Source organism: Setaria italica, chromosome VII (assembly GCF_000263155.2).
Source record: "Setaria italica strain Yugu1 chromosome VII, Setaria_italica_v2.0, whole genome shotgun sequence".
NCBI classification, from domain to species: Eukaryota; Viridiplantae; Streptophyta; class Magnoliopsida; order Poales; family Poaceae; genus Setaria; species Setaria italica.
This window is the reverse complement of record NC_028456.1, coordinates 29,212,885-29,228,085: the sequence shown is the minus strand read 5'-3', so window position 1 is coordinate 29,228,085 and position 15,201 is coordinate 29,212,885. Positions and strand designations below refer to the sequence as shown.

General features: G+C 41.7%; 1 protein-coding gene across 2 annotated transcripts; it reads left to right on the top strand.

The window, feature by feature from the left end:
• Positions 1-1,294: 1,294 nt before the first annotated feature.
• On the top strand, positions 1,295-13,865 carry LOC101784385 (calcium-transporting ATPase 5, plasma membrane-type). 2 transcript variants are annotated; one of them, XM_004976665.3, is made up of 34 exons: positions 1,295-1,741; positions 3,542-3,658; positions 3,739-3,796; positions 4,102-4,202; positions 4,266-4,397; positions 4,484-4,573; positions 4,711-4,780; positions 5,059-5,129; positions 5,204-5,287; positions 5,378-5,455; positions 5,534-5,605; positions 6,248-6,331; positions 6,406-6,488; positions 6,631-6,739; positions 6,818-6,873; positions 6,949-6,991; positions 7,075-7,158; positions 7,276-7,413; positions 7,754-7,819; positions 7,912-8,010; positions 8,550-8,660; positions 8,748-8,915; positions 9,661-9,720; positions 9,894-10,055; positions 11,130-11,246; positions 11,408-11,506; positions 11,580-11,717; positions 11,882-11,982; positions 12,513-12,558; positions 12,633-12,767; positions 12,897-13,004; positions 13,090-13,181; positions 13,300-13,391; positions 13,527-13,865. In XM_004976665.3, the coding sequence occupies exons 1-34, from the start codon at positions 1,592-1,594 to the stop codon at positions 13,589-13,591; spliced, it is 3,279 nt and encodes a 1,092-aa protein (XP_004976722.1). In that variant the 5' UTR covers positions 1,295-1,591; the 3' UTR covers positions 13,592-13,865. The 2 variants fall into 2 exon arrangements, with proteins under 2 accessions (XP_004976722.1, XP_014661052.1); XM_014805566.2 differs by having other exon boundaries at positions 7,751-7,819.
• Positions 13,866-15,201: the final 1,336 nt, after the last annotated feature.

Below are 15,201 nucleotides of genomic sequence, written 5' to 3'. Positions count from 1 at the left end.
GTAAGCACGCGCGACTTCAAGAGAGGGGTTAACTGCCATCGCAGCCAGCATGCCGAAGAAAGATGCATTGCCTGCAAACATTCCGCGGATTAGGCGTTGCTTGGATGCATCTTGCAAAAACCAGTAGAAAAAAAGAATCAGGGTGGACGAATGCAACAATTATATTGTCCGTTCGTTTCAGCTTATCAGTCACCGAGTGTTTCTCTCACACAACAAATCAGCCACTTCAAATTTTCAGCCAGCTTATAAATCCAGCCGAACAGGCCGCGTATACATTGGACGTCTGATCCCGAGAAAAACCTACCAGTACGTCCGCCTCGTTCAGAAAAAGAAATCCAACTGCGTGCTTTCGTATGTCGTTAGCGAGCAACATTTGGCAACACTACTGGTGCGAGGGCAACGAAAGTTAGGACACATCGAAAGCCAGAAAAAGCTTGGCGTGCGGATAGAGCACGGGTCGGATTTAGGGGCAACAAAAGGTTAGGCAAAAATGCAGTAAGTAACTTCCCAAAATGCGTAAACACGCGCAGCGACGATTGCTTTGTTTGCAGGTCCATCAGAAACTTCGTGCAAGCCTCCCAAAATATGTAAAACCTCCTATCGCGCTATTGCTCTATGCGAACTACAATGACATATCCATACATAGTTACGTACAAGTTTTCACGAAGAAGGTGCGTGCTCGGTTCGGGCTTGAGCAAACTTCCAGCAAAGCAGCAACCAAATAAACCCGTCCTTTCTCGAAATTTTAGTGTACTCGCGTCTTCGTATACACGACGGTTTTGAAGGAAACTAGGAAATTTCATCTTCTAAGTTAATAAACCTGTTTCAGCAATGCCTGAATCTCTACCTTCCAAACAAAAAAAAGCTGTTACCAGGTTAGAGACTAGAGTACCAGAGTATAGAGAAGTAGCAAAACGTAACTCTGGACTTCGATGGTCTTTGGATTCCTACCTTGTTCGGAGGGTTTCAACCAAAAACAGGTGAAACTAAAGTTGATGAAGTTAAAAATAATAGCTTCATCCAGCTTCTATTTCATTTTAGTCTCGTCTTAAAAAATAACTTTAAGCTATGATGTCTTGTTTTATGCAAAACGGGTGAAGGTCAAGATAAACCGGTACCTCAGTAGAAATGCGTAGCTCAGCTGCTAATCACAAGGGGACCACCTGCCGGTCGCCTGGGCGTCGTCTCGAGAACCTCGTGCTGTCTGCTCTCTGCTGAGTCAGCTAACTCGGCTGTCGACACGTACCGGGCTTCAACAAAAACATACCTGAGGTCTGAGGACAAGATGATATACTAGTACAAGATCAGAGCAGATCAAAATTTGAGAGCCCACGGTCTTGTCCGTAGATCGCACACCATTAATAGGCGGCACCGCATTAGCAAGCGCTATTTTGGCAACCGCTCCCCCGCAGCAAACCGCTGGGGCTCTCCAAATTCCATAACACTCCTCGCCGGGGCAAGCTTCTCCGCTCCTGCTCCAATCCGGCAGCGGCGCCCCCCCCATATATACCGGAGGTGCCGAGGTGGAGGGGCCTACAGCTCGCGGCGCCTGCCTGGGGTTTAGGGTTTTCGTCGGCGCAGGCGGAGCGGGATGGACTCCTCGTCGTCAGGCGGCGGGAGGGCGCGGCGGCGCAGTGGCGGCGCCAGCAGGAGCAGCAGCTGGGGCAGCATCAGCGGTGACTGCGACCCGTTCGACATCCCAGCCAAGGGCGCTCCCGTCGAGAGGCTGAAGAAGTGGCGGGTAAGCTCCTCCAGCCGCCGTCATTCGTTGTTGCGAGCGCGTTCCGGCGATGTGATGTGATGTCCGTAGTGTGGTGTATCTGCACTTTTTCTCTGGGTTCACCCACCGTGGCTGGGTTGGAAGCGGCGTGTCGCTACTCTCTAGCCTGCGTTTTGGTCTGCTTGAGCTGTGTGTTTGGGGCCTTTGGGAGTGGGTTTTGTGTGCTTTTGGAGCGGTCGTTGCTTTGGGGATGACGAGCCGACTCGCACTGGCCGAGCTCGGCGTCAAATTTGTTGGGTTTTGCGATGAATTTCCGTGTGTTATCATTTTCAGTTTGGGACTTCAGTTTGGGGTTTCTGAGTTCGAATTATTGTCTTCAGTTGTGCGGTGGTGCCCCTTTCTATTAGATTTTTCGTTCGAAAAAAAAGTTGGCCAACTAGATAGCACATGCTCAAGTTCTGGCTTCAGACTTCTAGGTTTTGTCTCCGCATTTTTGAGCTGCGGTTGAATCTGTATATGGTTAAGTGGCTTCATTGTTCCACGAGACCTCGACTTCTCTGGGGGTTTCTCTTCTAGATTTTCCTTCGCTGAGGCTTCCTCTATCATTTGCCTGCTGGCCTCAGATTGGGGAGCTTCTAACTTTCAATCCTGCTCTTAGGATTTTTCTTTTTTTTTTCTTTTTAGGAGTTCAGATGCGTCTCCTCTTGTCCTTTTTCGCTTTGCATTTGCGTGGACGTACCTGTTCGATCCTGTTTTTCTTTGTTGTCGCGTCAGTGCGATTTGATTCTGGCCAGATGCTTTTTCAGTGACGAACTCGACGGCTGGATTGTTCGCGCTTTCACTTGCTTTTACAGAATACTAATACTTTTGAATTGTTCCGTCTATCTGATGCGCCCAGACTTAGCGTTAGATTTGGGGCACTGTGGTCTTTTCGTGATGCGAAGGTTTTACTATTTCCTAATGCGGATATTGCTTCGGACTATGGATGTAGAATATTCTAGCTAGCGGACACGCGGCGAACTGTTCGCTGTGTAACTGTGTTGACGTGTTAGTGCATCCCCACCGCATGTAATTTTATACGGTTATGCTGGCATTTGAATTGGATAGGATTTTTTGAGTATTATTTGTTTGAATCAGCTGAATGGTCCCTACTGCCTAGGATATGTGAGATGTAATATTTGTTCCTGTTGGGCTGGTGGATTAACTAGTTTTGGTCAGTTGAGGCGTTGAACCTCCAAATGCCCAACAAAATTAGGAATATAAGTTGTACTCCTCCGTTCCAAAATGGAGGTCGTTTTGTCTTTTATAGATACATATACTTTGCTATGTATCTAGACATAACCCCTCTAACCCTGTATTTTAGGTGCATAGTAAAATTTATGTAGGTAGAAAAGTCAAAATGATCTACATTTTGGAACGGATGGAGTACTAAATACTGCTGCAACTTGCCTGATTGATAATAGTTCGTAATGCCAAGACATTTGACCACAATCCATTGTATTTACATTGTTCAGTTATTCTGTAACTATTAAATGCATAAGCCAAAAAGATTGCCATCTGCAATTTCTTGAGGATTTTAGTTTTCTAATGTGGCCTTCCCTTAGTATCTGGGGCCACATTGCATCTTATTCATGATTTTAGTTAATAACTGGAGGAGCTTGCTGGGCATGCTTGAAATAGGCACTGAGAATGACAACACTAGTAGTAGTAGTAGTTTCCCTCCTAACTTTAGAGGTGATGCCACATATTATGCATCACTCTTTAATTGCCCAGCATACAGGCGGCATGACTTCTTTTTTGGCATGTTGGTATTGATTGCAGCAAGCAGCCCTTGTGCTGAATGCATCAAGGCGCTTTAGGTATACGCTTGATTTGAAAAAGGAGGAACAAAAGGAGGAAATCAGAAGAAAAATTCGTGCACAGGCTCATGTTATAAGGGTATCATGCTAGAAACAATTTCTTATTGTTCTTTAAATTTAACTAATGCTACTAGCTTATGTCTATATTTTCTTATTCAGGCTGCTTTTCGTTTCAAAGAGGCTGGCCGAGTCCATGGTCAGTCTAAAGAACCTGCAGGTATTATTTCAGTGTTTACTTGCTCTCCTTATTTGTTAGGGCTTACACTATGTTTGTAATGGTCTTGCATAATATAAATATCTGCAAGTATTCTTCATCTGCCTCCTATCCTGGTCCTTATGGTTTGATGTGATAACACACTCCAGGAGGGGCATTTGTTAGGACATGATAGGGGCATGCTTTGCTTCTTTTCAATATACTATATTGTGTATTGGTGATCCTTATTCATTGTGTAGCCTATTAAATTGAAAGATATTGTGTTGCCTTTTTTTAAATACTTTTTGCTTCAACCCTGTCTTCTGCAGTACCACATCCTGATGGTGCACTTGGCTTCGGAATCAAAGAAGACCAGCTTACAGCGTTGACAAGAGATCACAACTACTCTGCTCTGCAACAATATGGAGGGGTGAGCCAATCGTGTTGTCATTATCATCTAACCTGTCTGTAGAACTTATAATTTCCTCTACAGATTTCTGGTGTAGCTAAAATGCTGACAACCGATACGGAGAAGGGGATTAGTGGAGATGACACGGATTTAATGGCCAGGAGAAATGCATTTGGCTCAAACACATATCCTCGTAAGAAAGGAAGAAGCTTTTTGGTATGATAAGGTTTCCTCTATATCTCTATGATGTAAAAGCTTTCCTTTCTCTGGGTTAGTAACTCCTGCTGTCCACCTCTATTTAGGCTTTCGTATGGGATGCTTGTAAAGATTTGACACTAATCATCCTCATGGTTGCTGCTGCTGTTTCACTGGCCTTGGGCATAACAACAGAGGTGGGCATTACATATATAATTTTTTGACTCCCTGAATGAGTTCTTTGTTCTTTCTCCCACTATGTTCTGTTTGTCTGTATCATATTCAAAATCTATCCGGCTTCATCTAGTTTTACAATCGGATACTATTGTGATAGGGTATAAAAGAAGGCTGGTATGATGGAGCGAGCATTGCCTTTGCTGTTCTCCTAGTTGTATTTGTTACAGGTATGGAACTACGACTTACTTTTTTCTGTGTTCTTTGTTATACAACAAGCTGTGTCTAATCTATTCACATCTAGTAGTAGAGGATAAAGCCCATGGCAATATGAGCAAATTAATTATGCAAAATTATTAGTAGTTGTTTAAAGCAACAAAATTCAACTCCACTATGTATGCCTAAAGCTTCAAATAAAACCTCTAACTCCTTACTGGCAACACTACCTCGTGTGATGTGTGTATGTTTCTTCAAAATCTAATGGCTGCTGTTCCTTTTATTTTTCCAGCTATCAGCGACTACAAGCAATCACTGCAATTCCAAAATTTGAATGAAGAAAAACAGAACATACGGTTGGAGGTCAGGATTAGAGGCATATCTAGTTACCAGTTGGTTTGTTGATCCCAAATAACATTGTGAATGATTTCATTCAGGTTGTTAGAGGTGGAAGGCGAATCATGGTTTCAATATATGATTTGGTTGTTGGAGATGTTGTCCCTCTTAAGATTGGTGACCAGGTAGAGAAGGCCCATTGAGCATTTGAGCCTCATTTTTGAGCCATGTGTCTACTTACGATTTCTAAGGTTATGCCACAATTTCTTTGCCAGGTCCCTGCAGATGGGATCCTTATCAGCGGCCACTCCCTTTCCATAGATGAATCAAGCATGACGGGAGAAAGTAAAATTGTAAGTCACATGGTATGCAGCCTTGGAAGTAACATACTTAACATCTGAAGCTCACATGGCTGCATGTGGTTATTGAAGGTACACAAAGATCAGAAGTCACCCTTTCTAATGTCAGGCTGCAAAGTTGCCGACGGCTATGGCACAATGCTGGTGAGTTTTTGTATCTATATACTCCCCAGTCACAAATACTTTCTGGATCAGAATCTGGTCAAATGTCTAATGCTTTGGCGGATATCTATTTTAAGGTTTAGTTTTGAACATGAAAACACGTGTAGATTTGTCTTAAAAAATTCTTCCATAATCGCATAGGTTAATTGTTTTTATAAAGTTATATTGGAGACTGGCATGCCCAAAATGTGTTTATATTTTTTGACTGGATGGGCCACCATATAAAGAGAGTATGTTACTACATTCAACTTCTGAATTCGTTTACTATGTGAAACAGAAATTGCTGTATCAGTGGCAAATGCTGAATCCTCTTTCCAATCTTACCTATTTTAAATACTACACCGCTATATTGTGGTTGCCTTTTACTTTCTGCACGTAACCTCTTGAAAGTCACTAACTTGATGCTGCATATTGTCTGTCTTGTGATATACACGTGCAACTCAAAACGACAAGAATGGAACTCTAGTTTAATATTTCATTTTCAAATAGAGCTGAAGGAATGTATAAATAGTTCCCTATAATAAAGAAACAGGCTTACTACTCTGGGGCCAATTTTGTAAGCTAAAGCTTAAGTGTTGTTAAATTTTTGTAGTGATGTAACTGAATTTGACTTGTAACTCCCAGGTAACAGCTGTTGGAATCAACACTGAATGGGGATTACTAATGGCAAGCATATCTGAAGATTCGGGTGAAGAGACACCTCTTCAGGTTTGATCTTGTTGTGATGCCAGCCTTTGCATGAGAAGTTTATGAGTTGAGATGCCTTTATTGTTCTGGTGCAGGTTCGTTTGAATGGTATTGCTACTTTCATTGGAATGGTTGGGCTTTCTGTTGCCCTTGCAGTTCTTATTGTACTTTTGGCCAGGTAGAATTTGTTTCTATTTTTTTTCGAGAATACGCTGGAGAGCTGCGTATCTTTATATGATTTGTGTTTATTTTGGTTTGCTATCTGCTATCTATCTAATTTGTTTATCTACATCCATCTGTATCACATTGTTTTCTTTTAGGTACTTCACTGGGCATACTTATAATCCTGATGGAACTGTTCAGTATGTGAAAGGGAAGATGGGCGTAGGCCAGACAATAGGTGGAGTAGTTAGAATCTTCACAGTGGCGGTAGGTATTGGTTTTTCTGGTTATTTATGCTGCTTTGGTGTTTACAGTTTTTATCTCACCATGTTGAGGTGTAACTAGGTCACTATAGTGGTCGTGGCTGTTCCAGAAGGACTACCATTGGCTGTCACGTTGACGTAAGCATGATTTGCCATCTAATTTTCCATCAGCACTTCAGTAATCTGCCACTCAACATGCTTAATTTATGTCAGGCTCGCCTTCTCAATGCGCAAGATGATGAAGGACAAGGCTCTGGTATGTTCCCAACTTTCTATTGCTTGGTCGCGTCTAATTGATCTGACATTGTGTGCTATGCATCCTGTACATGTGTAATATAGGTCAGGAGGCTTTCAGCATGTGAAACGATGGGCTCTGCTACAACGATTTGCAGTGACAAAACTGGGACCTTGACTTTAAATCAGGTGCAATAGTGTTACTGTTTTCAGGATGTTATCCACTTTATACACATGTTTCAGATACAATTTCGTAAATTTGCTTGGCCCTGATTTAAATTCTCTTTCTTCCTCATTGATTTTAAGATGACTGTTGTTGAGGCATATTTTGGTGGAAAGAAGATGGAATCCCCTGATAATGCTCAGGTGTTATCTGCTGATGTCACATCACTGATTGTCGAGGGAATTGCACAGAACACTTCTGGAAGCATATTTGAGCCTGAGGTTAGTCATTGTCGTTCATGGTGAAAGAAGAAGCATATATGGTTTCATATGCACCCTGAATTCTACACAATTGATCGCCCATGGCATTGTTAATTGAAATTTCAGTTTTTAGTAAAGATACGGTATAAGTATAGCAATAACAGTAATCCCTACTTGCCATCAGTGGTCAGATAAAAGGTGCACCTGACTAATTTTTGTTTTGAGATTGTGATACTGCGCATGCATGCCTGTAGTGATCAAAGGAAGGGAACATTTTATGTTCATTCTATTGTTTCTGGCTTGAACAGACATCTGCTTTCTTGGGGGCATGAGTATTGACTTGTGTTCAATTTCTCAGCAGGGTGGTCAAGAACCAGAGGTGACTGGTTCTCCTACAGAAAAGGCTATATTGTCTTGGGGGCTAAAGGTGCAAAAAGACACTTTATAGTAGTCCCAGCCTAGATCCTTTCTTAGGTTAATGTCTTGGTATTTCTAATCATGGTTGGCACATTTCTGCAGCTGGGTATGAAATTCAATGAAACAAGATCGAAGTCCTCAATTCTTCATGTATTCCCTTTCAACTCAGAGAAAAAGCGAGGCGGGGTTGCAGTGCACCTGGTAATTTGAATTATCTGCAACGCTGAAGATGTTGTGTGGTGCATATTTCAGATCTACACTGGTTGTGATTTTTGTGTCATTGCATTATGCCACACCTTGCCCTGCCATAGTAGGTTGATGGCATCTCATCTAGGTGCTTACCCTGGGCAGATGTAAGAGTGCATTTGTGTTGAGAGCTGTTGTCATGCACTTCTAATGGCTCTAATTGTTCAAATCCTCTTACTGTCATAGGAACTTAGCATTTTAATTTACCTAGTAAGTTTTTTGTTTTAAAAAAAGGTCAGTTGTGTCTGGACTCTGGAATTATTACCTACATTACACCTAATCATTCACTTTCTTGTCTTAAACATTTATGAACGGCTTGAGTAAAAATCAAAACAATTATGAAAACAGCAGATTGATTATGATCATTATTTCGTTCCTGAATAAATGCCTCTTTTGGTTAAGCTGGCAACTACTACTGTGAATATTTCAATGTCTTGTGTTCGAGAAAAAAATATTTCAATGTCTAATCAGTTCCATTTTTTCTACTTCTGAAGGGTGGCTCTGAGGTTCATATACACTGGAAGGGAGCAGCTGAAATTATTTTGGATTCATGCACAAGCTGGCTCGACACTGATGGTTCGAAGCATTCAATGACTCCTGAAAAAGTAATTTATCGTTCATTTTTTTAAAGGGAATTTCATGGTCATCCTTCTCATTTGCACAGTATGGTCTTAACTTATTAATTTTTTCAGGTTGCTGAATTCAAGAAATTCATAGAAGATATGGCTGCCGCTAGCCTCCGCTGTGTTGCCTTTGCCTATAGAACATATGAGATTGATGATGTTCCAAACGAAGATCTGAGGGCTGAGTGGAAATTGCCTGAAGATAACCTGATTATGCTTGGAATTGTGGGAATAAAGGTACATGATGAATTTTCTGGTTTCTGCTGTTTTTGAATTGATAGATGCACTTTCCATCTCTCCCTGTTTATTGCTAGTGATATCTTTCAGTAGTATTTGCTTAACATTTTATACGAACTATTTGTTATATGCCTAATTTGCAACTTGTGCCTGTAGATGGATTACACTGTTATTATGTCCCTTACAGCTCTATATGATCGTACAGCTAAATCGATCTACTTCTCAGTTTCTTTCACTGAATTTGTCAGTATTTATCTTACCTGTAAACTGTTGGGTTGGAAAGTACTAGTTAGAATCTCGGATGTAATTGCCATGACAACTTTACCCAACCAACAGCACTAGAAATTGAACAATTACAAAACCACTATAACAGTTGTTTGCTACCTCTTCAGGCAGTACCAGGTATCCTAGAATTTATGAATCCACAACCTTGGGTTCTAACTGTGACATATCTGCCTTTAACTGCTCTTAATGAAGAATGTGCTGATGACCACATAATACAAGATTGTTGTTCGCTTTTCACCATTCCCTTCTTTCTTATCTAGTGAATATTTTACCATTTAGTGTTAGCTAGCATTGTGGTGCCTTAGCCACCATTGTTAGTTTACCAGTAATATGCTTTTTCCCCTGGAATACGCAGGAGAACTGCGTATCATTGCATTAAGATAGGAGAAAAAATGCGTATCATTGCATTAAGATAGGAGAAAAAAGGCTAACATAGCACTGCAAATGTTTACTGATGCAGGATCCCTGCCGTCCAGGACTTCGAGATTCTGTTCGTTTATGTCAAGCAGCTGGCATTAAGGTTTTTTTTGTATATTCTTGCGATTTAATTTTCAAGTTTCTGCATCTCTTTTACTAGATGCAGCAGAAGGGATAGGTTGTCGTTTATGTAAATCTCCATGCATTCACTTCAAATGCAGATACTATTCTAGTTTTTCCTTGTCATCACCTTCAGTTATTTATTTGAATTGTTAGGTCCGCATGGTCACTGGTGATAATCTTCAAACTGCGAGAGCCATTGCCCTGGAGTGCGGGATACTTGATGATCCCAATGTGTCAGAGCCTGTCATCATTGAAGGAAAGACGTTCCGGGCGCTGTCAGACTTAGAAAGGGAGGAAGCTGCTGAAAAAATCTCTGTATGTTTATTCTCCTTGCATTTGCCCTAACATTTCAATTGTATATGCTATCATTATTTTTTTGCGTAACAGTGTTACAGGGACATCCATCTGTTTTCCTTTCTTTTCTTGTGCCAAGTGAATTCACCAGCTCAATTTTGCAACCTGTTTCCATGTGGAAGTAAAATATTAGTTTCCTGTCTCAACCTTAGCTTGGCATATAGATTGGCATGGATTATTTTTAAAATATTAGTTTCAATGGTTAAAATAAAAAAATTGATTTACATGGAAACTCCCCCGTCTCTCCTATGCCCACAGCTAAGATGTGTTGTAACACCCATATCCATGTCCCAACTAACATAATAAACAGTTGAAATTATAGACGCTAGTGTGAACCAGTTGAATAAACATGAATTATTGTATCAACACGCAAGTTTTTTGTTGCTCATGTTTTGTAACATTGTTTATGCCGTGTGTGAAGGTTACATGATTGAACAATAAGATGCTTGATGAAAAGAAGCTTGAAAATGACCAATGTGGCACTATGAAGCTCACTATGATTTAGTAGCATTACATAGGCTGTCTTGAAATTAATGAAAGTTTACTAGCCTCAACCAAAGGGAAATCCCCCATTTTACCTGTATTGTCTATTCATTGGTTGTGCTGTTGGGCCATCTCCACGTTTATTCATTGGCACCTTTGGCTCAATAATTGAAAAGAGAAGAAAAGTATGATCATGAGGAAAACATAGCTTACAGTTTTGTTAATGTTAGTTTAAAAATAATTGTTACTGCCAGAAGATGAGGCTCTTGACCACCATATCTTGACATGAAGTACGTGCTAATGACCTAAAAAAATAATGTAGTGAAACATTGGTTCAGTGCCTATCTATTTGCATTTTTGCTCTCACTAAAGTTATATAAATCTGAAAAATATGATTACAATCATGATAATGCAAGGAAACATTGGTTCAGTGCCTATATATTTTGCATTTTGCTATCTCCCTTCATTTATATAAATCTTAAAACAGTGTGCTCTGTACCAATTTCGCTTTATCCCTTTGGATTAAAGCATGCTCTCTAATAATGGTTACAGGTGATGGGGAGGTCTTCACCAAATGACAAGCTTTTACTTGTTAAGGCACTGAGGAAAAGAGGTCATGTTGTTGCTGTTACTGGAGATGGCACAAATGATGCCCCAGCACTGCATGAGGTTTGTGGACTAACTAATCCCTATGAAGTTTCTAATATGTTACAACACAAACATCCTTTTGAACACACAAATAAGTTCCTCATATGTTATAAAAAAGCAATCTTCCACAGATGTTCAAGAAAGAATCTTTTGGTAGTACTTAAAGAATTCTGAAACTGCAGGCAGATATTGGTCTATCGATGGGCATTCAGGGAACTGAAGTTGCCAAGGAAAGTTCTGATATTATTATCTTGGACGACAATTTTGCATCGGTCGTAAGGGTATGTTAACTGTCTTGTATTTTCTTATTAGCCTTCTGTTACAACAGTTTATGATGTCTGTTTATGGCTTTAGGTTGTCAGATGGGGACGATCAGTGTATGCGAACATACAGAAGTTTATACAATTCCAACTAACGGTCAATGTCGCAGCTTTGATAATCAATGTAGTTGCTGCCATAAGTTCTGGAAACGTGCCATTGAATGCTGTTCAGGTTTGTGTTCAGATCTTATTTTCTATATTTTTTTTGTACAGTATGATCGTTGCAGGTTGCATTATTTGTCATCATATTGTTCTGTAAACTACAAGGTGCTAATGCTAGCTGTGGTCTCTGTAATCTTTGGTAAGATTCTAATTTTTTACACCCTTGGCTGACAGTTGCTGTGGGTCAACCTAATCATGGACACCTTGGGTGCCCTTGCATTGGCGACTGAACCACCTACCAACCATCTTATGGAGAAACCCCCAGTAGGGAGAAGGTTCGTTCTTGTGCATGTGCTCACATTTGCTCATCTACCTTCTTGGTTTCTGGAGATGATTTTGTTGTGCTGATCTGCAAACATTATGGATGTGGGAGGGAGGCACCATCTTCCTTCAAGTCTTTTGGTTAAACTGAATATGTTTCCATTTGGACATTGACATTTACATGGTCTCCAATACAAGGACTAGCAATGCTTATAAAACTATACTATTTTGAACTGGAAATTATGAAAGTATTTTTTATGATGAATCTAGTAGCACCAATCTTGTGTTGCCGATCTGTGTGAAACTCTAGCTATTAATTGCAAATCTTAAAAAGTTTTGACATAGGACAAGCTCAGATGGACCTACATTTGTGGATCTGAGAAAATATTTTGCAGGAAATTGTAAATATGAGATTGCTGATCATTTTATTTGTGAAATCATATGAATTGTTTATGTCTGTCAGCATTTATCTCCCCATGCTGCTATTAAGTTACAAAAATAGTTTGCCTCGCTGATGCTAAATGGTTTCCCATCTCCTTTTCAGGGAGCCACTGGTAACAAATATCATGTGGAGAAACTTGATTATCATGGTATGCTACATATCCCACTATATTTCATGATTCTTAATATAGATCGTTCTTCTAATGGCTTGTTCTTCTTTCAGGCTTTGTTTCAAGTTTCAGTTCTACTTACTCTCAACTTTAAGGGAATAAGCCTTTTGCAGTTGAAAAATGATGACCGAGCACATGCAGATAAAGTGAAAAATACCTTCATATTCAACACATTTGTTCTCTGCCAGGTGAGTTTCTACCTTTTTGCTTTCATTGAGAAAAGAAGTTTCTGCTTTTTTTTTTGTCCAACATGACTCCGGATTTTTATACAACAAATGCAGTAGGGGCTGACATGTCGTGCAATGTTGTCTTCTTAGGTGTTCAACGAATTCAATGCCCGTAAACCAGATGAGCTGAATATATTCAAGGGCATTTTAGGGAACCACCTCTTTATTGGCATTATAGCAATAACAGTAATACTCCAGGTAGACTCTCTAGAACTATATCCTTTTCTTTAAGAGTGATATAAATTGATTTAGTTCTCACCTGTTTGCTCCTGTTTATATTTAGGCACTTATCGTTGAGTTCCTTGGCAAGTTTGCCTCAACAGTCAAGCTAAGCTGGCAGCTGTGGTTGGTTTCGATAGGTCTTGCTTTCTTCAGGTAATGCATGTTGATGGGACAGTGCTCTTGGCCAAATCACGGCATATTTCTTCTGGTTTCACTAATATGATGTTCTTTTCCCCCCATTGTACCTGATTATTCTCGTCTTGCTCTGCAGCTGGCCGTTGGCTTTCGTGGGAAAGCTTATTCCTGTTCCTAAACGTCCACTTGGAGAATTCTTTGCTTGCTGCTGTAAAGGGAGCAAACAAGGTAAGCATTGCGCTGTAATCGCTTCTTACTTGCTGACTCATGTAAGCACTTAGGGAGTGAATAAATATATATCCAAGGACCTTGCCTCTTTCACATCTTTTCTTGCGCATTCCTGACAGTATTTCATTTGTGCAGCTTCTGACGATGCAACCTCTGACGATAATAAGGGAAACAAATCTGAGCATAGAGACATCGTATGATCTGACTTCTGGCATCGAGGGCCTTTTGCTGTTTCTTGCTAGGGTTTAAAGTGTTGGATTTGTAAATTACCACTGATTGCAATTGTATATACTCACGGTAGTTGTCAGCTTTTGGAAGCTTGCAACAGCGTCTAACCAAGCATGCATCTTGATAGTTGATACCTGAACCTTAGTTCTTGAAATCAGCAGCAGTGGGAGGATTTGTACGGAATATGAAACATGAATGGCAGGAATTGCAACTCTGGCTTGAACCTGCGTCCGTTTCTTCAGTCCATGGCAACTATGCACCCTTCCAAGGTGGAGAAAAACTGTGTTACTGCCGTAATATTTGAGAAATGGCTGTGCGCTACTGTACACCCTTCGCCCTTCCGAGTCGAAGAAAATGTGCTTCTGGCTGTTTCTGTTTGTATGGCGTGTCTGACCTACGGGCGCCTTGAAAATCTTTCTCAGGGCTAGAATTTCCATGCTCGTGCATCGGTCGTGTCCCTGTCCGTTATTGCCATTACGTCATGGGCCTCCTTTATGCTAATAGAGGTAGCATACTAGTATTACGCTTCCAATCCGTCACTTGTCCGCTGTCCAGTATCTCGCACGCATGCGCGTCTCGTCCCTCTCGCGGGGTCGAGGAGGAAATTTTAAGTGGCGTTCAGGTTGAGTAACCCGCGGGAGAGGGAAGAAGACGCAGACCCTGCAGCCGGGTGCGCCGCGCACTGCAGCGGAGCCGTATCTGGCTCTGGCTGCCCCCCTTGTTGACGTCTCGGCCGCTGTCGCCTCCCGTCCGTAGGAAATCGACGAGAAAGGTCAGTGCGGAGATTTCAAGATGGACGCCGGCCCTGCACCTGCTGCCGTCGCGCATGCGTCGTTTCCGTCCGCGTCTCATAAATGCGCTGTTCATCCTTATCTGGGGCAGTATTTTTCAGCCTTAAACCCTTTTTGGAGCCGTGCATATCTTTGTGCGCGCGCGCGAATGTTTCGGACCTTGTCTTGCTGGATGAATTGCAGGGTTGGGAAAATAGGCGAGGTCCGGTGTGAAACGTAGTCACGAGACGCGACCTGTTTTTGTTTTGCTTGGCGCTGAAGCGGTTGCTAACGCAGGTCGGACACATGCTTGGGCCGGAAGGCGCAATCACTATCTCGAGCACTGTTTGGGGGTTTTAGGACTTCACCATGACTACCTCTTTTAGAAAAAGATAGCAAAAACTGGAAGACGAGATAGCTACCAGATCTCCCGGTGGCACTACGATTGGAGCTAGGCATGCATGCCGTACGCAGCAGCACACGCATCCTTCTTTTTTGGTGCAAGCACGCTAGTTTGGCTCTTTCTGATGCAGACCCTCGTTCCATACACGATGGAGGTCGGGCTGGTGGTTCCTACGCATGTAGCCTCCTCGTTCTCTGTTGTCTGTTGATCATGTTCAACGGAGGAACTTATTCGGTTCAGGAAACTTACCCACTGCTAAGTCGATCGGTCCACCAACTTCTCCTTGTAGTTGTAGGCTGGACCGGCAACGCTACACAGGGACTGACAACACCCGACGCCAACGCGTGCAACGCCTCCGGCACGCCAATGCCGCCGGGAACGGGCAACGCAGAGGCGGCCAGTTCGGCAG